Source organism: Pelobates fuscus, chromosome 8, assembly GCF_036172605.1.
Source record: "Pelobates fuscus isolate aPelFus1 chromosome 8, aPelFus1.pri, whole genome shotgun sequence".
Lineage (NCBI taxonomy): Eukaryota > Metazoa > Chordata > Amphibia > Anura > Pelobatidae > Pelobates > Pelobates fuscus.
This window is the reverse complement of record NC_086324.1, coordinates 45,520,321-45,548,064: the sequence shown is the minus strand read 5'-3', so window position 1 is coordinate 45,548,064 and position 27,744 is coordinate 45,520,321. Positions and strand designations below refer to the sequence as shown.

The 27,744-nt window shown below is 38.6% G+C and overlaps 1 protein-coding gene across 1 annotated transcript in view; it reads right to left on the bottom strand.

The window, feature by feature from the left end:
- Positions 1-27,744, bottom strand: part of AGPS (alkylglycerone phosphate synthase) — a 167,103-nt gene that overhangs the window by 100,503 nt on the left and 38,856 nt on the right. Inside the window, exons 2-5 of the mRNA XM_063429777.1 lie at positions 21,595-21,684; positions 14,034-14,124; positions 12,381-12,501; positions 10,279-10,353 (exon numbers count right to left, since the gene is read on the bottom strand). Coding sequence (XP_063285847.1) covers positions 10,279-10,353; positions 12,381-12,501; positions 14,034-14,124; positions 21,595-21,684 — 377 coding nt within the window. The remainder of the gene's footprint in view (positions 1-10,278; positions 10,354-12,380; positions 12,502-14,033; positions 14,125-21,594; positions 21,685-27,744) is intronic.

The window sequence follows — 27,744 nt, the reverse complement described above, 5'->3', positions numbered from 1 at the left end:
TCCACCCCCCCTCGTACTAAATCTCCCCTTCCGGAACCAGAACCCACCCCCATTAAAAACGAATATCCTGATTTGGCGCCACTTCAGACTTCCGGTCAAGCTTCATCTAGCTCGGCTCGAAGTGTTTTATTTACGACCTTTTCACAAAACCAACCTCCCACATCCCCATACCCTATCTCTCCCCGACCGGAACCCATGACTGACGCCTCTCTACGTAGCCCTATCCAAACCCGACAGTTGACTGGTGCCCAACAATTAAAGCATTATCAGATGCCTCTTCGCCTAAATCCCGGGTCAGCTTATATCGATGCCGCAGGTCAAATGGCACACGCTGACCCAGTCTTCGTATATGTCCCATTTACCACTACCGACCTTTTAAACTGGAAGACCCATAATTCCTCGTATACTGAGAAACCACAAGCCATGACTGATCTGTTCACCTCAATAGTACAGACGCATAATCCGACATGGGCTGATTGCCAGCAGTTACTAATGACTTTATTTAACAATGAGGAAAGGACAAGAATAAATCAAGCAGCCATTAAAGCATTAGAAGATAGAGCCCGTGCTTTGAACCAAGCTAATCCAGCAGCATGGGCCGCAACACATTATCCCAACACTGATCCCGATTGGAACGTAAATGGTGCTGATATGGTTCAACTCAGAGCCTATAGAGACGCTATAATTGCTGGCATGAAAGCAGGAGGAAAGAAAGCCATTAACATGTCGAAGACAGTTGAGGTGATCCAGAAAAGCGATGAAGCACCCAGTGTCTTTTATGACCGATTATTGGAGGCGTACCGCTTGTACACCCCCTTTAATCCGGAAGACGCAGACAATTCCCGAATGGTTAACTCCGCCTTTGTCAGCCAAGCATACGGAGATATTAAGCGCAAGCTACAAAAGTTAGAAGGGTTTGCAGGTATGTCCATCACCCAACTAATGGAGGTAGCTAATAAGGTTTATATGAACAGGGATACAGAAAGTAAGAAAGAGGAAGAGCGCAAGATGCGTAAAAAGGCTGATATGCTAGCGGTAGCGATCGCAGGCGTAGATAGACGGGGCCCAGATAGAGGCGATAGTAGATGGAATGAGGAACCTCTAAGTAAAAATCAGTGCGCTTACTGTAGGGAAGAAGGGCATTGGAGAAATGAGTGTCCGCGAAGAGAACAGTCTGAGAGAGACAGACCTAGGTCAGGTTACGGAAACTTTAGAGGCAGAGCGAGAGGTAGAAGAGGCCCCGGAGGGAGTAATGGTTATAGAGGGAGTAATGGGAACAGAGGAAGTGTTAGGGAAGACAGGTATATTCCAGCAGCGCAAAGGTCCCGCGATAGAGAAGGTAGGGACTTTGTAGGATTGGCTGACACGGTCATGGAGGACTATTGATACCGACCGGGCTCCATCCCCCTTGGTCGAGCGGAGCCTATGGTCGATGTATCAATAGGGGGGAAAAGGAGTGCGTTCATGATCGACACTGGTGCTGAACATTCAGTGGTGACTAATCTGGTTGCTCCTCCATCTGGAAGGACTATTACTGTGATAGGAGCAACTGGAAGAAGTGCTGAAAAACCGGTTCTTAAAAGTCGACTCTGTACATTGGGAGGCCACGTAGTAAAACACCAATTCCTTTATATGCCTGAATGTCCAGTCCAATTGCTGGGACGTGATATGCTATCAAAATTACAAGCGCAGATTACGTTCCTACCAAATGGAACAACATCTTTAAAGTTTAATGGACCTTCAGGTATTATGACTTTATCCGTACCAAAGGAAGAAGAGTGGCGACTTTATACAGTGTTGACTAGCCAAAACCCTAGGAGTGATGAGACATTGTTTAACATACCAGGAGTTTGGGCAGAGAACAACCCACCAGGACTGGCCCGCAATATTCCACCTATAAAAATTGAACTGAAACTTGGGGTTTATCCAGTGAGCCTAAGACAATACCACATCCCACAGAAGGCTAAGAAGAACATCCAATCCTATCTGGATAAATTCATACGGTATGGTATCCTAAAATTCTGTACTTCCCCCTGGAACACCCCATTGCTGCCTGTTCAAAAGCCCGGTACAGATGAGTATCGACCTGTGCAGGACTTAAGAGCAGTCAATGATGCGGTTGTTAGTATACATCCAGTCGTACCCAATCCATATAACCTGCTTGCTTTAATTCCGGGCGGGGCTACTTACTTCACAGTCTTAGATCTCAAAGATGCCTTCTTTTGCCTCCGAATTGCCGCAGAAAGTCAATGTATTTTCGCTTTCCAATGGGAGAACGCTGTAACGGGCTCAAAACGCCAAATGACTTGGACAAGACTGCCCCAAGGGTTTAAAAATTCACCTACCCTATTTGGTTCAGCCCTAAGTCAAGATCTATTGGATTTCGAGTCCATCCCAGGAGAGTGTGTCTTGTTACAATATGTAGATGACTTGTTGATAGCAGCAGTTACAAAAGAAATCTGTCAGCAAGCCACGCACGATCTACTACACATTCTCTGGAAGGCAGGATACAAGGTGTCTAGAAAGAAGGCTCAGTTGTGTTTGCCAACTGTCAAGTATCTAGGATTCCATATCTCTGAAGGTCAAAGGATTATGGGGCCAGAGAGAAAAGAAGCTGTCTGCCAAATACCAATACCCAAGAATAGAAGACAAGTGCGAGAATTCTTGGGGGCAGCAGGCTTCTGTAGGATATGGATTCCCAGCTATGCGATACTAGCAAAACCTCTGTACGCAGCCATCAAAGGTACAGAGCACGATCCCTTCTTATGGACCCAAGAACAGCAAACGGCATTTGAAGATGTGAAGAAGGCTTTGATGAGTGCCCCAGCATTAGGTCTACCTGATCACACACGACCATTCTACTTATACGTACATGAGCAAAGAAGAATGGCTGTGGGAGTATTGACACAGTACTTGGGATCATGGCAAAGACCTGTTGCCTACATGTCTAAGCAACTGGATGCAGTGGCCAGCGGACTTCCACCTTGTCTAAGAGCAGTAGCTGCAGCCGCCTTGCTAGTAGCTGAAGCCGATAAACTCACTCTGGGTCAAGAACTTTATGTACGAGTCCCACATGCAGTACAGACGTTGTTGGATTACAAAGGAAATCATTGGTTTAGTAATAGCCGTATGACCAAGTATCAAGCAATGTTGTGTGAAAACCCAAGAGTGCATTTAGAGACTGTAAACACCTTAAATCCAGCTACCCTTTTGCCACAACCTACTGAAAGTCAACATGATTGTTTGGAAGTAATGGATGAAGTATTTTCAAGTAGACCAGATCTTCGTGATTTTCCCATCCAGAACCCCGATGTTCAATATTATACCGACGGCAGTAGTTATGTGAAAGAAGGGATCCGCTATGCAGGATATGCAGTGACAACAATAGACAAGGTGATAGAAGCTCGGCCACTGGCAAAAGGAACATCAGCCCAAAAGGCAGAATTAATAGCACTAACACGAGCGTTACAATTGGCTGAAGGTTTAAGAGTGAATATCTATACGGACTCTAAGTATGCGTTTTTAACCACTCATGCCCACGGAGCTTTGTATAAAGAAAGAGGACTACTGAATTCAGAAGGCAAAGAAATCAAATACGCAGCTGAAATCCTACAACTATTGGAAGCAGTGTGGGAGCCGAAAGAAGTCGGTATCATACATTGTCGAGCGCATCTGAGAGGAGATGGTGATGTAACCAAGGGAAATCGGATGGCAGATAGTGCAGCTAAGCGTGCTGCTGAATCAGGAAGACAGGAGTATGTGGGGCATATAGCTGCTCTAATACCAACCCCACTGTCTCAATGGACTCCAGTTTATACAACTCAAGAAGAGGAGTGGTTAAAGACTGAACCGGGAAAGTATCTGGAGAACAAGTGGTATCAGCTAGAAGATGGAAGAATAGTCATACCAGCATCACTAGCGGTAGAAATTGTCCAAAATTATCATAACGGGACACATTCTGGGAGAGACAGTACTGAAGAATCTCTCAGGAAACATTTCTACATACCAAGATTGTCCAACTTGACTCAGGCCATTGTACGCAGATGTGTAACGTGTGCTAAAAATAATGCAAGACAAGGACCAGTAAAACCACCAGGAGTCCAGTTTATGGGGGGACTCCCCATGTCCGATCTACAAATAGACTTTACAGTGATGCCTAAATCGGGTGGACATCGTTACCTGCTGGTAATTGTGTGCACCTATTCAGGCTGGGTAGAAGCATGTCCTACTCGTACAGAGAAAGCAGGAGAAGTTGTAAGATTCCTGCTACGAGAAATAATACCCCGATATGGACTACCCTGTTCTATAGGATCGGACAATGGTCCAGCTTTTGTTCACCAGTGCCTACAACAACTGACTCATATGCTTGGTATAAAGTGGAGGCTTCATACTGCATATAGACCCCAGAGTTCTGGTAAGGTAGAGAGAATGAATAGAACTATAAAGAACCAGTTGGCTAAAATGTGTCAGGAAACCCAACTTAAGTGGAACGTTCTCTTACCCATAGCTTTATTGCGAATCCGCAGTACCCCTACCAGAAGGATGGGTCTCTCTCCTTTTGAAATTATGTATGGGCGACCACCTCCCGTACTTGGTAACTTAAGGGGGGATTTGAGTCAGTTGGGAGAAGGAATTACCCGGCAGCAGGTTGTAGAGTTGGGTAAGACTATGGAGGAGGTACAGAAATGGGTACAAGATAGATTACCTGTGAATATATATCCCCCTGTTCATAGTTATCATCCAGGAGACCAAGTGTGGATTAAAGAGTGGAATAATGTACCGTTAGGGCCCAAGTGGAGAGGTCCTTATGTTGTTCTTTTGTCTACCCCTACAGCGATAAAAGTAGCCGAAGTGACTCCGTGGATACATCACTCCAGGGTTAAACCAGCAGCAGTCGATTCTTGGCAAGTTACAGCAGATCCAGAGAATCCCTGCAAGATCCGGTTGAAACGCACTACTCAGTCGGAGTAACGAGGAATTATTGTGGATTACAAATTTTATTGTTACAGGTGTGAGTGAGAAGGCCATAATAAAGCCTGTCCGCTTACCATCACATAGTGTATAAGCCAGGAAAGTCTCGAAGGGACACCTGTGAAGACGAGCAGTACTCCATTCCCTGCAGCCCTCACATCCTGGAAGCTGAGGTTCCATCGCACGGACGAAGACTGAGGATGACGGCGAAAGATGTGCTTTTGATTGTGTTTATTTACATGTGTTTTTATATTCAGGAAGGTAGAGGTACCGACACTCCTAGCTGTGAGGTATGCATTAAGACTACGAGAACAGGTAACCATATTTCCCAAACCCTAATTTGGCATTCACAATACGAGTGTAAAGGAGAGGTATCAAGATGTAGATACCTAAATATAGACTATAGTGTGTGCCATTTAGGAGTAGGAGAACCTAAGTGCTTCAGTCCAGAGTATCAACCTCGTACAATTTGGTTGACCCTCAGGAATGGAGATCCTCAGGGGACCCTAATTAATAAGACGGTGTTAGAATCCGTACATTCTTCGGGTGTTCTGCTATTTGATGCGTGTAAAGCGATATCGAGTGGTAGAAAACCGTGGAATGTATGTGGGGATCTTAGATGGGAGAGGACGTATGGGTCTAACGATAAATACATTTGTCCCAGTAGCAAAAATAAATATGTGAGTCCTAGATGCCCAAATAAAGACTATAACTTTTGTCCATATTGGTCTTGTGTGGGGTGGGCGACTTGGGGACAGACAGTAGACAAAGACATGATAGTGACTAAGTTGCCGACTAGCCCATATTGTAAGTCTATGGAATGCAACCCAGTCCATATACTCATTAATAACCCCGACAAGTTCTTAGATAAGTATGGAAATTTATTTGGGTTTCAGATATACGGGACGGGTTTAGATCCTGGGACATTATTGTTTATAGGAATAGAGACTGATACGGTATCCTCCCAGACTCATCAAGTATACCATTCCTTTTATGAAGAGATGAGTATAGATAATAAGATCCCCCATAGCGCTAAGAACCTGTTCATAGATTTAGCCGAAAGTATTGCCGGTAGTCTTAATGTTACCAACTGCTATGTGTGTGGAGGTACTAACATGGGAGACCAATGGCCTTGGGAAGCAAAGGAGGTAATGTCCGGTTCTGAGGCAGTTGACCAACTAATATCTGCACAAGCCGATTATCATTTGAGTGTTAGAGGTAAATCTGAGTGGAGATTAAAGACCTCCATCATAGGTTATGTTTGCATAGCAAGGAAAGGAATAATGTATAATACTTCTGTAGGAGAATTAACTTGTCTAGGGCAAAAAGCTTATGATGATGATACTAAAAATACAACTTGGTGGTCGGCTTCAAATGTCTCAGAACCATCAAACCCGTTTGCTAGATATGCCAGTTTAAAGGATGTGTGGTTTGATTTATCCATCACATCTACCTGGAGAGCCCCAGCAAATTTGTACTGGATCTGTGGTAAGAAAGCCTATTCGGAGTTGCCACAGGACTGGGAAGGGGCATGTGTGTTGGGTATGCTCAAACCATCCTTCTTCTTGTTACCAATTGAAACAGGTGAGACTTTAGGTGTTAAAGTGTATGATGTGAATCATAGGAAGAAAAGGGGACCCCTAGAGATAGGTACCTGGGAAGATAATGAATGGCCTCCCCAGCGTATCATAGACTATTATGGGCCAGCCACGTGGGCTGAGGATGGTACCTTTGGTTATAGAACCCCTATTTATATGCTCAACCGCATTATAAGGTTACAGGCGGTGGTTGAGATTATCACTAATGAAACATCACAAGCGCTCAATCTCCTAGTGAAACATAATACCAGGATGAGGACAGCAGTATACCAGAATAGATTAGCCTTGGATTACCTTTTGGCAGTAGAGGGAGGTGTATGTGGGAAGTTTAACCTAAGCAATTGCTGTCTTCAAATAGATGACGAAGGGCAAGCAATAGCTGAGCTTACTAGCCATATGGTTAAACTAGCGCATGTGCCTACTCAGGTATGGAAAGGGTATAATCCAAGTAGTTGGTTTGGTAGCTGGTATGAGTGGTTTGGAGGGCTTAAGGCAGTGGTAGGTGGAGTCCTACTGATTTTACTGTTGTGTCTACTCCTACCGTGTCTTATACCCTTAGTAGTTAGGTCTGTGCAAAGCCTGATAGGAAGTATAGCAGAGAGGAAGGCTGCTGCACAGATAATGGCGATATATAAGTATAAGGCTCTAAATCAGGGAGAACCAATGCAAGAAGATGAATGTTGAAGATTCACATCATAAGATAAGTCTGGTCTGGTTCAAGGTAACTTGCGGTGTAAGCAAAACTAAGGTTAAGTGATGCCTCAAGTAATTGTAAAATATCAAGAGGCATCAAAGGGGGGAATGTGGTGGAATCTCGGTAAAAATAAATTTAGTAGGCCGAGATTACCACGTGGCATGTGTACGTGCATATGCTGACGTATCAATCAGTTGGATGCACGAGGCAAGATACGATCAGTAGTGTACGGAGCATGTGCAAGAATACAGGATATAGTATTCCCCCTCCTCCATTGTGCTGGACAAGCCATGCGGTCAAACAGGAAGTTAATTCTTATTTGTGTTGATTGGTTAAGAGAATGTGCGGGTGGAGCTTAATATGGGAGGAGTTATATGCCTATATAAGGAGCCTGCACTATTGTCCGGGGCTCAGAACTTGTGGTATTTTGGTGACGCTAGTCCCTCTGAGTCCCGATCGGTGATCCAATAAAGAATCTCTTCCTTCCTGAAGAAACCTGTGTCCATCTCTCTGTGCTTGGCTTCCGTCAGTTTCTCCGGTATCAGAAGGAGCACAAAAGTAAAGCAGAGGAAGGAGCAGAAAGGGATTAGAAAGAGAAAGGAGCAGAAGGGCGCAAAAGAAGCAGAAAGGTAAAGGAGCAAAGGAGGCTAGAAGACCGTGTCAGAAGAAAAAGAAGACTGTGTCAAATGAAGGAGAAGAAAAGGAGATTGGTGAAGGAAGGACAAGTGAAGTGATTCCTCCACTTTATTCTGGACACCACATCATAAGGCGTTGGTACGTGGGCCTGGCAGTGAAACTTTGGACCTTCTCATCTACCCAGGTAAAAAAAAAAAAAAAAATATCAGTGTTAATGTGTTCACTTTTATTTATGGAGTGTCAGAAAGCACCGCTGGGTAGGGGTGTCGCTGATTGGCTAGAGCGGTCAGCTGGCACTATAAGCCAATCAGTAGCTACCCTTTCATTAAAAAGTAAAACATTTTTATAAACCGGGAACTAGCGATTGGCTTAGAGTGTCAGCGGACCCCTCTAGTCAATCAGCGGCACCCATGCCTGACGTCAAGCTGCACTTCCTGACACTCCGTTTCAGAAGCCGAATACCACTGAGCAACCTGGAGATCTGGAGCTGGAGGAAGCCTTTTGGGTTAAACCATTTGAGAGCGGTTTAACCCCTTTAAGGAAAGAGAGCACTCAGAAGCCTCCTAGCATCATAGCATTTTCATTTAGATGAAGTTAATTTGATTAAAGGAACACTATAGTGTCAGGATTACATACATGTATTTCGGACACCATAGTTGTGAAAACGCTATTCATCCTGGCTTTATGTGATAATGATTATGCCCCTCCCCTTCAGGACACTGTCAAAAAAGGGCTAAGCATTATTATTATTATTATGATTTATATAGCACCAACAGATTCCGTAGAACTTTACAATATTATTAGAGGGGGGATTTGACTATAAATAGGACTATTACAAGAAAACTTACAGAAACGAAGGGTTGAAGAGGGCCCTGCTCAAACGAGCTTACAGTCTATAGGAGGTGGGGTATAAAACACATTAGGACAGGGAATATAAGTCAAAATAGGTGGGAGTGAAGCAGAGCTGGAGGAGAGAGTAAAGTGCTGCCCTTTAGGAGAGAGCAAGAGACAGGTATGTAAGGTAGTCTGGGAGGCCATAAGCTTTCCTAAAGAAATGAGTTTTAAGGCACTTCTTAAATGATTTAAGACTAGGGGAGAGTCTAATGGTGCATGGATGTCATTACAATTATGCCTCCTTCCCCCCTCCCCCCCCCATTTCCTGCAGACCCCCATGTCCATAACCCTTAGATGATTTCCCCTAAAATACTTTTCATAACATCTCATATATTTTATGATATTTTTAGGTTAGTGTTAGGAGGCTTAATGTTTAGATACATTTCTATCTCCTTGGCGTTCATCAGTAAAATAGCGTTTTCTCTTACATTCTTTTACAGATAAGTTGCTGTGCTATCACTGCTTAGCCTGACTATTTTAGCAATGCCTTTCTGAAATGATGTTTATGTTTCTGCATAGATTCAGCAACGCCAAGGACATGGCTGAGCAATATCCAGGTATGGTGCATTCATTGAAAAAACAGACAGAATTATGGCTGTTAAAGTCCACAAGGTTCCTTCGAACAAGTGTTCCATATTAGAATAACATTGGCTGCAATCCTGTAGAACATAATGCTTCATGTGAAAGTGCTGAACGGTAAGTTATATTACTGTTATAGATTCCCTTTAACATAACATTAGTCAGGGGAGAACTCCGCAGACTGCAACCCAACCACTTTAAACAGCCTACAGCAGATCATATAGGTTGTGGTCTAAAGAGGTGTAGGAAGGCCTTAGATAATGACATATGCTGGGATTTTTCTTAAAGCACCAAGACTATTACATGGCTGAGAGACGGCAATGTTTATATTTGTCAGACAGAATGACTCTAGATGAAATAAATCAAAAAGCCACTAGAGGCACTTCACTAAGACTTTCAACACTTTTAAACACATTCAGCATCATTACACCCAGCACGGTGATATCCAATACTGATAATTCAACGCGGATTCTTCTCTATTAGAAGCAGCAAAATGGTGCAGGATGGCGATTGTTGCCTGTGCGTCATTGAGCCCCATTACTGATCTATAATAAGCGCTGGATTGGTCCAAGATAATAACTGCATCTCACAGCAGCGGGAGCACTTGCTGCTCTGAAACAAGGAAGGCATTGATGTCTCAACCTCTTTTTTTTTTGTGTGTAAATCTTTATTTTTCAAGTGGCAGAATTAACAATCACATGAATGTCGTGCAAAGGTAATGCATGGGCTTCTGCAAAAGCCAAACTTCAAACATGTCAATAGTACATCGTTAGTCTCAACCTCTTTTTAACAAAGCCAAAGAGCGGCCAGTAATCTAAATGCTAAAGGAAACACGAACATATTTTTTATTTTTTATTCAGAGCATTCAGTTCAGTTTATTTTATTCAGTATATATTACACACTTACTTGGCCACAGTATTATGTCTGGGATTCTTCGAAACATTCCTTCCCTGAGTGCAAACATTTCATTTAGGCAGTGACCTGAGCAATAAAGCACATTAATACATTAAGGCATGAGGTTTCCATTCAAGGTTTGCAAACCTACAAATTCACAGAATTAAATCATCTCTATAATAAACATAAAAAACATACTTTGTATTACATTTTTTATCTTGCCACATTCTACAAGAAGGGTAAAAATGCTGCAAGCATAAATTAAGACAATTAAAGAAAGTTATAAATTTGACTTAATATGTAATGCCAATTTTAAGGTACAGACAAATTACTGAGAAAGCAATGATATTATTCATAAACCTCCCCCAAGATAAAAATGTTTGCTAAACCTTAAAGGGACACTACAGTCACCAAAACAACTTTAGCTTAATAAAGCCATTTTGGTGTACAGATTATGCCTCTGATGGTTCACTGCTCAATTCACTGCCATTTAGGAGTTAAATCACTTTTGTTTCTGTTTATGCAGCCCTAGCCACATCTCCTCTGGCTATGACTGACAAAGCCTGCATAAAAATAAAATGGTTTCATTTTCAATTAGATGTAACTTCCTTTTAAAAAGTTCTCTCCTGCTCTGTAAATTGAACTTGAAATCACACACAGGGGGCACCTGCAACATCTAGAAAGCTATTAAAAAAGCAGGAGATAAGAAAATCTAAATTAAACAGAATTTAGATTAAATTAACTGTACAAATTAGATGACTATTTACAGGAAGTGTTTAGAAAGGCTGTGTAAGTCACATGCAGGGAGGTGTGAATATGACTGCATAAACAAAGTGATTTAACTTCTAAATGGCAGATAACTCGGCAGTGTGACTGCGGGGACATGATCAAAAGTGCCTATTTAAGTGATTTTGGTGACTATAGTGTCCCTTTACATGTACAGATGGCGTATTATCATACAACAGGAAATCGCAAATACACTACTATTGGAAGTCAAGCGACTGATTACTTTTCTGTCCTCACCCTAGCAAGACAGGCTGCAGATATTTACACTGGAACAGAAGACAATATGGAGTCTTCGTTCAGGCTAGTATTTATTTAGCTGCCATAAAATATTAAGGGGGAAATGACAAAATGGTGACTCCTAGTAAGAGTCAGAATTAAATAAAAAGTAAAGATAGACTCTCAAGCATTATTGGGAAGCTACACCTTTTATTAGAACTGTGTTTTATTATACCTATTATTAGGTATTCTAGTGATGGCTGTTAGTCTTAGAAGAATGTTGGTTTTGTAGAATGCAGAGTTGGGGGTGTCTTTGGTGATGTCTAGGAAAATCATTAAAGGGAAACTCCAGTGCCAGGAAAACAATCCATGTTCCTGGCACTGCAGGTCCCCTCTCCCTCCCACCTCCCACCTCCCAAACCCCGGTTGCTGAAGGGGTGAAAACCCCTTCAGTCACTTACCAGAGGCAGAGACATGTCCCGCGTCACTGCTTCTTGGTCCGCCGCCGCTCCTCCTCCTCTGCATTACGTCGGCCGGTGGGCAAGACTGATCCCGCCCACCAGCCGGGGAGACCTAATGCTGCGCATGCGCACTAGAGCTCCCCATAGGAAAGCATTAAACATGTTTTTCAATGCTTTCCTATGGGGAATTAAGCGACGCTGGAGGTCCTCACACAGCGTGAGGATGTCCAGCGACACTCGAGCACAGGTTTTCTGTGCTATAATCCAGGAAGTGCCCTCTAGTGGCTGTCTAGTAGATCGCCACTAGAGGTGGAGTTAACCCTGCAATGTAATTATTGCAGTTTATGAAAACTGCAATAATTACACTTGCAGGGTTAAGGGTAGTGGGAGTTGGCAACCAGACCACTCCAATGGGCAGAAGTGATCTGGGTGCCTGGAGTGTCCCTTTAAGATAAATTCACTATATAACTGTATGCTTTGCATTTTAGTGCAGTTTACGGTAGCTAAAGAGTACTCCTGCTACTACGGCGTTGCAATAACAAGATCTAGCCCTGTATTTGGATTACATTTAACTCTCTTCCATAAGGGAGAGACATGATGTGACACTTTGAAACTTAAAAGAAAGGAAAGAAAAACAGATCCTCTTCTTACCATGAGCTCGGAAAACTCGATCTTCGGCATCTTGGGAATAAGAAATACCAGTGGCTTGAATGTCCTGAAGAAATCCTTCATTTACAATCGCTTTGGGAACTTCACTTAAATTCAAAGATGCCTAATCGAGAAACATTGGAGGTTAAAGGAAAGTGTGAGTTTTGTGATTTGCTTCCTGTAATTGGAAACTAAGAGGTTTAAAGAACACTTGAATAGAATGTCTGAACAGCACGCTGGGTTCCAGGGGCAGATCAATAGCTTTCTAATGGCCAGGTATTACTCACAGCAGAGGCACGCTACGCGATGCCAACGCCTCAAAGACCATTTCAAGTGCAGGAACGGATCAAAAACTTAGTGAAGCGAAGCACATTAAAATATCAATACATTCCTAAATATAATAGATTATATGCACTCACACGCTTTATGGCTCATTTCGACGTTATTAATGTTCCATACAATGTGCACAACAATAAAGACAAATGTATATGGTCCACCTTCGTTTGCAATTATTATTTTATACAGTTAAAACTGCAATGCTTGCGGTCCTAGGAAATACCTAATTCTAGACATCAGGTAGCATTTTTACAGTTTTTGGAAAATGTCAAATATCTAAGGTTGCAAGCAGAGGAGTGATAATCTGCTGTATGGCTGCCCCCACCCCAGCTCAGTAACAGAAGTTTTTACACCACAACCAAAATAACGCAGCATGAGTTTTCCCAAATCAAATCATCACAAAGGCGAACTTTTAATCTAAATGCTCAGCCAATGAATGTCATCCGAAGTCAAAACGAAATTAATATTCGCGAAGAGTAACCAGATGCAGGATAAAAAGGTATGGATTTCTACATTTACGTTTAATTTTCCACAGTACATATTTGTTAAAAATAAAGGATATGAAAACATTCAAAATTCTGGGAAGAGACAGTTACCCTTTAAACTTAAAGGGACACTATAATCACCAGAACAATTACAGCTTAATGTAGTTCTGGTAAGTATAATCCTTTCCTGCAGGTATTTTCATGCAAACACTGCCTTTTCGGAGATGGCCACCGGAGGTGCTTCCTAGGACAGTTCTGGACCGTGAGCAGCACTGACGTTAAGCGTCTCCACACTCTGCATGGAGACTGAATTTTCCACACAGAGATGCACTGTTTCAACGCATCTCTATGAGTAGGTGCTGATTGGCCAAGCTGGTTTTTGGCCCCACCCCCATCCCACCTCATTGCCGATTCAGCCAATGGGAAAGCATTAGATTGGCTAAAAATCATAAATTCTGATGTCAGCACGGAAGCTGATCTGGGACCGGACCAGCGCTGTCAAACCTATGAGGTGCTGGAAATAAGGGAGCTAAGCAGGGCGAGTCAACTAAATGGTGGTTTTAACACTATAGGGTCAGTAATACAGGTTTGTGTTCCTGACCCTAGAGCGCATGCTCGAGTAATATGTCTGATTAAATAAGTCTTCCCAGAACCTGTAATATTGTTCTGATCCCCTTTAAAATCTACACAACAGTTAGCCAACATAGAAAAGTGCCTGTAGTGCAATTCTAGAGCAGTACCATATAAGATCATTCACCATGGAAACTCATGGAGCAATTGCTCTTTACACCAATGGGAAGTAGTTTTTGTATTCTGAGGATATCGTCATACTCACTCTGGAGGTAGTTTTGTGGTCCAAACTGGCACCAAAGGTCTTTTCCATCCACTCTCGCAGTGATGGTAGTACCATGCCACTGAGTTTGTACCTAAAATAAATATATGTATGTATTAACATTTCTACAGCCGCATTTCAAAACATCCCACAGCGCAAGCAGCAAACGAAAACCAGTTTTTATTTAAAATCAAAGAATGTATCAGCTAGTTCGAGTTATTCTTACAAAGATTATTAAAATGGACTCTGTCAAACAGAACATGACACAGTCCCGGTTTATCATTTTATCCATACGAGACATTATGCTTGCTACATTAACTACATTCACTTTAAACCTCTCCCTTTGCATTGAAAAAATAATCCATCATAGTGATAAATTATATATTTAATTAGCATCTCCTAAAGAAATTACAGGGAAACTGGGGGGAGAATGACCCCCTATTGCACCACATAGATAAAACATTAAAAAATAAAAATACTAAATTAAAAACAAAAAAGATCCTTATCACCAGTGTAGCCCAGAGAGGTGCGGTTTAGTGGGTCTGCCTAATGCTACATTAAAAGCAACTAATTCTGGTTGTAATTCTTAATCGTAACCCTTAAGCCTCTGCTAGTTGTTACATTTATGGAAAAACAAGAATGAAGATATTTGGCAAGTACATGAATCTAAGCTGCATACCTCCAAATAGTAGGTGTCATGAAGCTGGAATTAGATGGGTTAGAGGGTTATGGGGACAAAGCCACATGTGCAGAGGAAATATATTATACAGGAGTGTATGCCCTCTGGGTTGACATGCAGTGTTCCGTTAAACGGGCAGAATTGGTCTAAATTAGAATCAGACAAAAGTTAATTCTCAGCTGTAGTGGAGCTCTATTACGTATAGCCGGCTTTAAAAGTGGCAAAGCATCATGGGAGTTGGGATTCAACAAATCTGAGCAGGAGCATAATTAATGGATGTATACTTGCTGCAGTTTTATGGGATTTTTCTCTGGTATCCTGCTTTTGGACCAAGAAAGAGGGATAGTCATTTGAAATTAAGAGTGATAGCCTTCTCAAATTGGTGTTGCTAAGATGTACGAAGTTGTCTGATGGGTGCCGTTAACTTTGCAAATAGTTTCATTTTGTTTTAACCAATGAGAGATTTTTATTTGCATAGATCTGCTATGCTCTGTACATCCCAAAAATGTATGAAATACGTCTCTGAAAGAACCAAGATTGGCTGAAAAAGTCAATACCGCAAACCAAGAGGATCTAAAACAAAATCATTGAGAAGTACATTTTAATAATTGTTTTTATTTAAATTTTCACATTTCCAATGCAGTTAACTCCAGTATCCTTTTGGATCCATTAAACGTAGGCTACCCTCGGTGTCTGCACGATTTCTCCTTCAGAACAAAAGCATATTTTCACAAAAAACTGAAATTCTAAATCAAACTGTACACTGAAATCTAAGAACACTATTGCCACAACCCTCTAAATCGCATTATTTTGAGCAATGTTTATCAATACCTGCATGTTCATTATTTTTATCTCAGCGGATACCCCCATTTCAATCATGTGCAGGTTTAAAAAAAAAAAAAAAAACACAACAGAATGTGTTCTGGAAGACTTATTAAAACCAAATCGAAAAACGACGACTGTTCCAAAATATTATATTACACTTTCCAGCAGACATTGTTTTTTTTGCCATTCTGCTTTAGAAGGATTCTTGCCAGCTCGCTCTCTGTTCTACGATCAAACGTATCAAATGTGTATCCAATAGCTTGTGATCAGGGCCTAAGGTACTTGTTTAACCAAAACAGATCTGTACAATGTCTGTTACATTGGCATGCTGACTACGGTCAATCAGATTCTTTTTTTTTTTTTCCCTTTAAGTAATTAATGTGATAAAACACACTAAAACTAAATAATGAATAAAAGGCAAGTTTTAGCAGGTCTGAAGTCTTAAATCAAGGAAGGAAACTGTTCATAATATAAAGGAATAAGGGCATCTGTGCCTATTCGGTGAGCGTAAAGCCGTTTGTATTGCAACATCTAACACAGAATCGACAGAAGGGCTATGGGAATTAGGAAAGGCCACTGTGCTGACCAGGCAAAGTGCCCTGTTATCCTGCTGTATAAACTTTAGACAGTGACAATGATTAACTCAGGAGTCTTCAATGGAAATACAAATGCACTTACATTTCTTACATATTAAAGACAATATATTAAGAAACTCCTCCCATAAGAAAGAGCAGTCGTTATCATAGACATGTACCGTACATAGCAGGAGACATTTAAAACGAGATGCTTGTTGGTTTAGAGGGCTGTAGCAATGACCATCTCCCAGGGCTACTCCATGACAGGACTGAAACAATTAATCAGCATAGTTTAATTATACGATCCATACCACCCAAGTGTCCCATTTTAGGAGAGTTAGTCCCACTTGGAAACCAATTCCCCATTTATTTTGTTAAATTCTTGCTTTGATTCTTTATAGGACACACAGTAAAGATAAGGGGCTCCAGAAGGATGCTAGAATTGAAAAGAAGGGCCACAGATGGATTTGGGTCGCAGAGACCGACTGTCCCTACTAAACTCTTGGGAGGGAGGCAAGTTGATTAATTGTTGCAGCCCTATTCCCTGAGCATGGGGAGGTTAAAAGACCCTGTAAGATGTGAAATGAGAAAATTACATGTGCTCAACAGCAGTACATCACTTTAAAAAACGAAACTGACAAACTATGAAGCCTCTCATAACTCTGTGTGAATCAGAGAACATGCTCTCTATTGCTAGAAAAAAAATGCAAAACGCTTCCACTTTATTTACACAATCATGTTTGTTTTCTTTTTATTGGTAAACAAAAAATGTATGCGCAGAAATAAAACAAAAAGGCTACGGTTTACACACCAACTATGGTTGAAACATAAAAGCAAAATTTAAAAAAAATTTAAAAAAAGAATCAAAAAAACTGCAACATTTTATAAAATTCTGTGAAAGCACTTGACTTCTAGATTTAGTTTATTTTTTGTCATTCATAAGAAATGCAAGCAGCAACCATGCAAATATATATATATATAAAACAATCAAGGAAATAATATTAAAACATTAACAGAACAACATCAAAAACAAAGACTATGTTCCAAAATATAAATAAGTTATGTTGCATCATTAATTATTATAAAGGTACATTAAGCAGGGTACGTATTTTTTGATCCCAAAAAATAAAATAATCATTTTGCCATTTCTAAGGGTTTAATGCAGCCCCACAAATCTGCTAAAATTATTTGAATGTCTAATTAGCTTAGTGTGCGTGCAACAGCACCTTAAAAAGGATTTGAGATTTATAAATACATTTAAAAAAAAAAACACCACAACAAAACAGGTAAATAGAATACTTCAATTGTAGGAGCATTTCACTATGCAGTTTTAATACGCCTTAGGAGATTAGGAGGGGTGTTGGAGAACGGAAAATGAAAGAAGGGCTTTATTTTAGGAACTCCAGAATTTATTCTATAAACCATAATGCTAGTTTTTTGACTCTGCACAAAGCATGTTAAAACATGATAAACTATAATTAATGTTACATTTAAACAAAAAGTAATATTTACATTAACACTTCAAAGCCAACTCTTTACCGCAATAGATTTCCTTTAAGATTAGGTTTACTATAAATCGCGGCGGATTTACGTAATGTAATTATTAGCCAATTACAATTAATTTTGTATTTGCTTTCATTCTGGTACTATATGCTACATTGAGGAGTTTCCCTTTTTCTAATTTTTATGCAAAAGCAATAAATGTCATCAAATTCAGCTAAGTGACTGCTATTGATAGCTGTATGTTATGTATGAAGTGTATGTGTAGGATGTAGAAAGACTGGTGTGGAAGTTAACTGAAAGAAAATATATAATATATTTAAAAAAGAAAAAAATATTTTTTTGTCTGGTCGTTTTGCACTCCATGCTAGAGTTTGTATAAACACGGTTTCCAAAATCTGGCTTTCAAAGGACTATGCTCTTAATTTACAATAACTCTTTTGTTTCTTCGGTTACCTAGAACTGGACGTCAGAGCACTGATGGTTTTACGGTCTGTAAGGGACTTAATATCCAAAATTATCTTTGTGTAAACCTCGTATAAACACAACACAGCCCTTTGTGACACTTCAGTTAAACTCTGCGTCCTTCTGCTCTTAGGGCTGCATTTGGTTGATTTTAATGCTGTACTTTGCTGGAGTGCTCATTAATTAATGATTGCACAGAGTAATCTCAACAGTGTATAGCTGGCTGCAGTAAAGACATACAGTTTAATGTCCCCCTCCCCACTGTCTCCTTCCTCCATTGTCTGTGTATGCATAGGTCATGTTACATGGGTGGTTGCTGGGGACAGAAAGAATATTGTCTCTGGGGTTTATCTCCCGAACACCAGGGAGTTTTGCATGCGAAGAACAGATTCCTATTATTTATTAGCTGATTCAGTTCTCCACTAGCACGCTGTGTGAAGTAAACAGAGTAAAAAGGCATCTACCAGGATACAGAGCAGAGGAGGGATGTTCAATTAGAATCACTGTGCAGTTACCATCATTCATTTCCTGCTAGAGATAACACTGACCAATAGGAAGAGAGGGTTGACATATCAGTTCTAACCACCAGAACCAGTAGGGTATATATCTCCACTTCACAAGGCTCGGGACAAATGACAATAAACACATTTCTTTTTACGAAAATACTTCCTAGCAATACATTTACAAAGACGCAGTTGTGCATTTAAGTTAATTGTATTATGGCTCAGTCTTTTGTGCATACACAAAAACAAAAGACCATTATTAATCTATTTTTTTTTTTTTTTTTTTATTTGGTAAGTGTTATTTTAAGGATTTTATTTTTAAGGGGGTTGGGGTTTGAAAATCTTTTCACACAACATATAGGAATTGTATGTAAATTAATATGTATTTTTTTATCACTTGTAAATCACAGTGGGATGTATACAAATACATTTATACACATGTTATATTATACGGACACACAGACACACAGTGTGAAAGACACACACACATGCAATTACAAAAGCATAAGCAAAAGAATAAACATAATGGATCTGAAATTTAATTTTATTTTTCATTTTCAGAGAGTTCTATATCTTGTGGGGTAAGATCTACATTCTGAAATGTTCTAAATGTATTTCAAAACAAAAAAAAAAAGACTTAAACAGTAAAAAGTAATGATTTATTATTAAAAACAAAAGGTATCTATAAATTACACATTTTTTATAATAAAGTATCTTGAGCACTTATAACTTTTACAAATATTTCCAATATTTTGGGTAAACAATATTTCACTAGATATCTACTTTATGTACTGTAAGTGCATGCATACTTCAATGTATTTGTGTTCATAAATCGTATTTTCTATACTTGTATTGTATTCATGTTTATTACATACATATACACATTATATATAGACTACGTTTGTCTGGGCAGGGCCTATACACTTTGTTTTTGAATGTCCAGGTTGTCTTTTAAATATTTGTTAGCCCAACTGTTCAGCACAAAACGTGTGCGCGTGCGTGTATAAATATAAAATATAAATAAATATATAACAACAGATGGCAGCACCCGCCATCTAAAATCGCTGCAAACTCCAACTAATCTAAGGCACCACTGGGACAGTGCTGCCCTTACAATAGGCTGCTCTTTAACCCCTACCCTACCAAATTATCACAAACCATTAACCCCCTACACAATGACTAGCCATTAACCCCAAAACCCATGCAATACATTAAAACTAACCATAACCGATATAATATGATGACGGGATACAGGAAAACAGACGAACATTGGTGTAATATCATTTAATGACAAATAATAAGATGTCTAAATATTTCTCAAAATCTTTATAGTTACATTTTTGTAGCAAAACAGTACAGACAATTGGACAGCTGGTCAGTTGTAAAACCATAAATGTTTTGCATAAATATTATCAGTTTGAAACTGCCTGCTTTTTTCAAGAGCCCAAAAGAATATATGACAGATAAGAATCAGGTTGGGGTTTTTGGGGGGTTTTTTTCACTAAACATTTAATTCTAGAGAGAAAACAAAAAGATAAAAAAATTAAAAAATAATAAAAACCGTTTATAGCCAAGCTGATTAATTTTTTCAAATCAGTAGTTGTTGTCTGATGTTTGCAATTCAGCGTTACAACTCCAACTTTTGTTTATTAAATATAATAAATAGTCTCTAGACCTTTTGAAAAGCTCAAATAAATAAAAAGCTAAATATCAGTAAAAGTGTGGATGGAAGGGATCAGACTTAATACCAACAAAATGGTACGGATATCCCTTACTCGCAATTTTCCACATAGCAGTTTCGTTCTGACGTTTGTTTCAGTCAAATAGGGAGCCTATTCTATACACAGTACAGCAATTATCTTTAGCCTACAGCAATACCAAATAATATCAGAATGCTGATAGGCTGATTGGAGAAAGGGCAGGGATAAGAGGAAAGCAATATCATTGGCCTCCAAGACTGATTTATTGATAACCACACATCACCATTGGCTAATGAAAGCAATGACATCATGGAACTAATATGCCTATCTCCACCCACACCATGAAACCATTTGCAGTTTACAATTTTACAACTACAACTTGATTGTGCTGTAGCACCACCTTCTGGTAAAGAACATGAAGTGACAGAAATGCAAATATCACAATTTGAAGAATAAAAGCAGTTTCCGGTAATTAATTAATTGTACCTAACAACAAGCCACAACTTAAATTGAAAGTGAAATTAAGGAGCTAAAACCAACATTCAACAAGTTTAAAAAAAAAAAAAAAAAGTATATCTTACCACTGGTGCTGCATTTTGTAATTTTTGTGAGCAAAATAAAATGTATTGTATAGCCATTATATACTTGCAGGATTATTTAATAGAGTGAAATGTCAATAATTCAATGTGAATTTGAAACTTAAGGCCAGTCGAACTAAAAACAAAGCTGGCTTGGAGAAGTTATCCAATTTGTCTACTGTGGATGAAAATGTTAAATTCACTTTGAATTCATGGCAATTCGCCCGTAAGTAAATAAAGCTGTTGGTTTTGCAAAGCTAGTACTCTTAGCTATCTGGTAGAAATATTAACATCTAAGTCTTCAATCTGCTTCTCTACTCCTAGCCTTACCCTTTGTGTCACTTTACCCCACTCCCTCTAGCATGTAAGCTCATTGAGCAGGGCCCTCAAACCCTCTGTTCTGGTGCGTCTTACTTGTCTGGTTACAATTACATTGAACATCGCTGTGGAATTTGTTGGCGCTATATAAATAATAATAGAACAGTCCCTAAACCACAAATAAAAGAAGTTAATCTTTAGAATGAGTGATGCTATGAAATGTTTAGTCAATTAAATGAATAACGAAGTCTTACAATATGTGATCCCCTACCAACACCATCAACTTTTAAGCACCCCCCCCCCCAAGTATTCTAAGTGCTATACATGCAGCTTATAGCAGAACCCAAAATTACATAAGCCATCAACCAATCGTAGTCCACTTAAATATCAGATTTCAATACATGCTCACTGAATGACTTACCTTTTCCCAGTGAATTCCCCTTGACCTTTCTTATTAAAGGTGAACTTTGAATCATTGTACCCCCAGCCATTCCACTTTAGAACTTCTTGGCTGTAAAAAGAAAGAAATAAATGCATTTTAAAAATGATGAAACAGAATGAATACAGCATGAGCTAGATTAGATTTCATCACAGAGGTACACAAATGGAATAGAAGACACACCACCAAAGAGACCCATACATATAGCATAGCTGTACAGTCTGAACATAAAAAGGAGTCACCAGTACAACGTTTTAAATACCCGTCATAGCCAAAATGTAAGAACCAATATGAATGGTGTGTGACATTGTTTATACGTATACATTTATATATCTGTCTAGGGAAGGGGAACATCGCTATTCAAAGTTCCTCTTCCTAAAACAAATATATGGGGCACTCATAACTGTGAAATATTTGTAAACATGTTTTTAGAAGAATGAAGTAAATATTTAGCCTAAATTTCAATAAAAAAAAACCCAAAGAATCAAAAAGAAAAATCCTGACAAAGTTAACAGTTATACGCGTTTCAGAAGCAAGCATGTTTTGTGTCTAGTTTTATACAATGGCAGTGTGTGTTTTAAACCAGAGGGATGTATGAATAGATAATTATATAAAATACAACATTGTAGCAGTCTTATGCAATATAATGATCATATAATGTAACTAAACCCCCATTATTTTTTGCCTAGGTGTGGTGTTTTCAAATAAAACTATTACAATCTCTAAGATTCGAAATCACTGTTTAGTGAATTAGCGAGTGTGCTGGATTTTGTATTTTGTGTACTGTAGCCCCAACAGCACCCTATAATGAATGCATGCTCAGGTGAGTGCAGCCCATTTGGTTTAAACAATACAGCATTCATACTTAAAATAGATAAACCTAGCCAATAGTTCTACATTAATTTGAAAAAGGTAGGAGTCATAACTGATATCCACCCAATCTCCAACACAATAAAGAATTAAAAAGTAATGCACTCTGATATGATTTTTGCAATTCAATACTGGGCTGCTGAAAATACTACAAGTTATTAACAATGGCACTGTTTGCTACTCTTTATTAGCTGTTATACAGGATTAACTAAAATCCTGGACAAAGATATACCAATATGCATTAATTCCATTTTACTTCCAGCACTGTGAATTTCTGCTGTTCTCTAAGAATGTTTACAGAATGTGTACTTTTCTGACAGAGCAAGTAGGATTTTGTCTTTTTTCCCCACCTCATTTATGATCTGCACAGCATCACAGCTTTGCGTTCACAGCCTGGTGCAAGCCAGAGAGTGACAGAATATTATTTTATTATCATGCTGATCTTGGTTGGGTAAGTTCATTTCATTAAAGAGATCCAACAAAGATTCAGTGACTTGGTTGCAGTGCTTGTTTAACAATACTAGCTTTAAAAGTGGAGATTTAGATCTCAAAGAGCACAGCATGTATTTTAAAAAAAAAATGTTCAGTTAGTTTATGGTATCCACTGCCTAGATAGTTTTCAAATAATGTAATTTTTTTATGAAGACTTCAGCACATTTAGCAACTTAAAAAAAAAAAAAAAAAACAGAGATGATCATCTACAATGCATATATCCGTAGGTTTATTACGCTTAGCAAACGGTAAAGTATTAGCTTTATCTATGAAGATCAGGATTTAACTCCAGTCCTCCAGATCACCAACAATCCATTTTTTCTAGATACCCAGACCAGGCTGGAAGACATGTTCAAAATCCCTAGCTTACCACACCATTAAGACGGGTTTAAACTGAAAAAATTGAATTTCAGTTAGGATAATACTTCCAAAATGCCAATGTAGTAGGAATGATAGCACTTCTACAGATAAATTATGAATAACCCATATAGTTGAAGGTTTCTAATAGTGATGTCAAATAAATAAGTACACTGTACTAAACACAATTCTTCCATTTTAGATCTGATATACAAAGTAAAACACAATACAGTAAATGTAACGGACCAGTAAAACTTGATAATATTAGGCTTACTCACTAAAGGGAGAAATGTCAGGAATTCTAAATTAATTTTAAATGTAAAGCCAAAGTAGCTAAACTGGAACCGTAGTAGACTATTTTGACCTTAGATTTGAAATGCATTTTGAGTTCTCGTTTCTCACCCTTGATATCTCTGCCTTTAGTATGGGGCTTAGCCCAGAATCTAAATCCATTCCTTCACTTTCTCCATTTCTTCCTAATGGTTTATTTACTAAAGTGAGATTTTAAATTGAATTTCTATTTAAAATGAAAATAGCTGAACTGGCAAAATTCTCAAACTCTGCCATGCGTTCAGTTTACCTACTCTGCCCTTAAAGAGTTACTTTAACCCCTTTTTAATGAACATGCCCTATTGGTCATTAGTAGGTAGGTCCCTCTCTTTAATAACTTACCTAATATCCAGTGCTGGGTGAAGCTCCCAGTGTTGCACTCCATGCCTCCATGCAATGCCATCCCTGCCTTTGCGTGGCCCAATCAAATGCTTTTGATTGGACCATTTATCCAGCTCAGAGTGAATGCACATGCTGTGAGCCAGTAAAAGGAGAGATGGAAGGTGTGGATTGGGAGAGGGGGTCAGGTGGGGGGTGGGGGAGATGAAAGCAATGTAGGACAGAGAAAAAAGGGGTCGAGACGCGCTGATGGTAGATATGCCTAAGATCTCGGCACATACAAACTCCTACCACCACGGCCACTTTAAACCAATTAAATGGTCATGGTGGTTGGAGTAACCCTTCTAATTCACTTTAGTAAACAACCCCGTCTGTGTTGATGCTCTTATTACTTTGAGCTGTACTTCCACTTTGCAATATTAGATCATGATGAGGTCATTTGTACCGGTTTACAGTTTCATATGTTTCAATAAAAGTGTTATTCACCAAAATGTCAGACTTTATAATTATTGTGTAATTCAATTATAATGATAGCAATACGGATTAGCATAAACACTACGAAATATTGATCAGGCAGACACCTGTATATTCTACACTTAACCTGTCTAGATGCTTCACCACAATTTCAGACATAAAGGTACATAGGACAAATTGCATAAACATTCCGTTTGAAACAGAGTTCTGCACTTCCACTTATTAGTACGTTAGAAAATGTTGAATTAAAAAACTTCCTATTTTGGACACAAGATGGCACTACACTTACATTACTTAATGGAACCAGCTGCTACATTTATCAAATACTATAAATCCATTCACCGACAGGAAATGCCATGTTTATTGGACTAGAACGGTCAGCAGCTCACAAATGCATATTCTTAATTAAAAATAATAAAAACTTTCGGCATACAACTAGATTCTGTAAACAAGTATTTACAATAAGCACGGAACTTGCAAATGGATTTCAACAAACAACATTAACAAGTCATGCTAAAGACTGAGATCTTCCTGTATTTTAATTAAGGAGTAACTACATTTAAAGCTGTATTTACAAACTGACCCTCTGTTTTATACAGGATCTTTAAAGGCTACTTTGTTACAACGTCATGGGTCCAAACGAAGTTAACACAACAGTTTCATACAAGGGAATCAACACAGTAAAGGAGGAGACTATATTAAAAAAAAAAAAAAAACTACCACAACAAGAGGACATAGTCTTAAATTAGAGGGGCAAAGGTTTAAAAATATCAGTAAGTATTACTTTACTGAGAGGGTAGTGGATGCATGGAATAGCCTTCCAGCTGAAGTGGTAGAGGTTAACACAGTGAGGGAGTTTAAGCATGCGTGAGATAGGCATAAGGCTATCATAGCTATAAGATAAGGCCAGGGGCTAATTAAAAGTATTAAGAAAATTGGGCAGACTAGATGGGCTGAATGGTTCTTATCTGCGATCACATACTATGCTCCTATATTCTAGGTTTCTATAACAAAATTCATCCTAGCAAGACTTGCTTGTCTGAGGCTTCCCATGTGACTAGAGACCGGGTTCTTTGACAGTGTATTGCGGTGATGAACTTGTAAAATCAAGTGTGAATGGTAAGCAAAGTGACCACATGGCAATCACGCAAAACAGAAATTTAAATTTCTCATTACAAGGGAAAAGAAAATTCTAAAAGACGATACAGGACTCACTGCAGGACTTGTTTATTTGTATTCACTTTTGTATCACATAGCTATGTTACAATGCTGCTGCCCATCCCATGTGTTCCCTATTAAGGGTTAATAAGCATGTAGGGATGTATATAAAAAATACCCCTTTCTGTATCATTAGAGATATCTTTGCCAGAAGCTCAAGGAAGCAAGGTGAATGGTTAGAGTTAGGACCACCTAAGAGGTCTGCCTTGACGTGGCAGGTGGGCACACCCTGTCATGGCCATTGGAGGTAACTAAAAACCTCCATTTGTTTAAATATACATAGGGATTTGGGAAAGAGCGCAGGTAACTTTTTCCTTTGGTTTTTACAGGACTCACGCTGTCATTTAATGCCTAATAAAGTGGGTACTTGGTACTGATAGGATGTACCTAATTTTAACTCTTCTTGCTTGAGCAAATTAATAATAAAATGTATTGGTAATTCGCCAAGAACACATTTTGGCACAGATACCTACAGCATTGTCATAAAGACACCAGACTTTTTTCCCCCTAATTCTACAAAAAAAGTTAGCATTTGTAAATGCATTTTTTCTGACATGTAAAAAAAAAAAAAGTTCTCTAAAGAGTTAAAAAAAAAAAAAAAAAAACAATGGTTGTTAAAATTGCTATCACTAGATGGCAGTATTACTCCATTATCCATTTGCTACACTACTTTTTCTAGGTACAACCCACCCGCAGGCATATTTTTTGTTCAATCACTACACAAAAATATTTGAGAAAGGGAGGTTTTTAGAATCAAGCATTACCTCTTAAATACTGCAATACGGTTTAACATTACACTAAATTTTGTATGATTTGTTTTAATTAATCAAATGTGTACCATATACATATAAAAAAAATTATTGATAAATTACAAAATCTATGGGTTTTATACCAAAAAGTGGGTTTGATGGACAATGGAATTGCCAATGTTGCGTTAAATACCCACATTATAAAAACGGCCTAGTCTGAGAATTATTCGTTAATGGGCAATTTTCTGTTTCCACATTCATTCTCCATTATTCCTGATAAACTTCATAAACCCTCAAGTTGTAATAAAAAGATTAAATAATAGTAAGAGATAAATGATAAATTAATCAAAATTAAAGAATTAATATACATCAGTATCCATACATTAAAAAAAAAAAAAGTTTAAAGTTGCATATACAAATGCAAATATAATTTAAGACCACCAGCTGGCAAAAAAAAATAAAAAATCTATCCATTAATAATAATTATGCAGGAAGAGAATAATGCAATTTATTTTGGAATTACCTCTGCTTTACAGGGTTCCAAAAACAAACAAAATTATCAAACTTAATTCAAAAATAAAGAAAGAGGACACTATCACACTATAGTAGATTTTTAAAAACGCACTATTAACTTCCATTTAACAGTTTGAAATCTGCATGAGCCCTCAATCGCAATTTAAGTCTTGTTGGTTTAACGTGAAGTATCTGTGGTACGGACAAAATTCATTTGTAGTTATCTTCTTACATTTTAAATAAATAAGGGTTATATGATTACTAGAATATAATGACTTCACTATCTAAATCCAGGTAAACCAAGAATTTGCAAGAGTGTGTCTCTGCACTAGAGTTGAAATAACCTTTATATCAGAATCTAGAACGTCATTTGGTATTGGTCAATTTAAACAGCATATGTAATATAAGGGGTTGAGTATAGCATCCATCATAATATAATGGTTAATTACTGCATGGTTTAATTGGGTTATCTGTAGAATGAGCTTGTGCTGGATACAGTCACCTTTCACTCTTTGTAGCACTCTAATGTAATAACATCAAAATTTGCCCTTGTACATAAACATTATTTCATCACATCCACAAAAACATTCTTATCCTATCCAGGGTAGTCTTAAATGTGCTGTGCAAATATATTTTCATTTTCTAATATTTATTCTATTTTTTTTATGTGCATAAACGTGTTTTAGAATACATTCATTATAATAAGCAGAAAAATACATCCATAAAGCGAAAGTTATTTTTGTTGTACTGGAAAACTTGAATGAATTAAAAGGAACACAATAAAAAATTG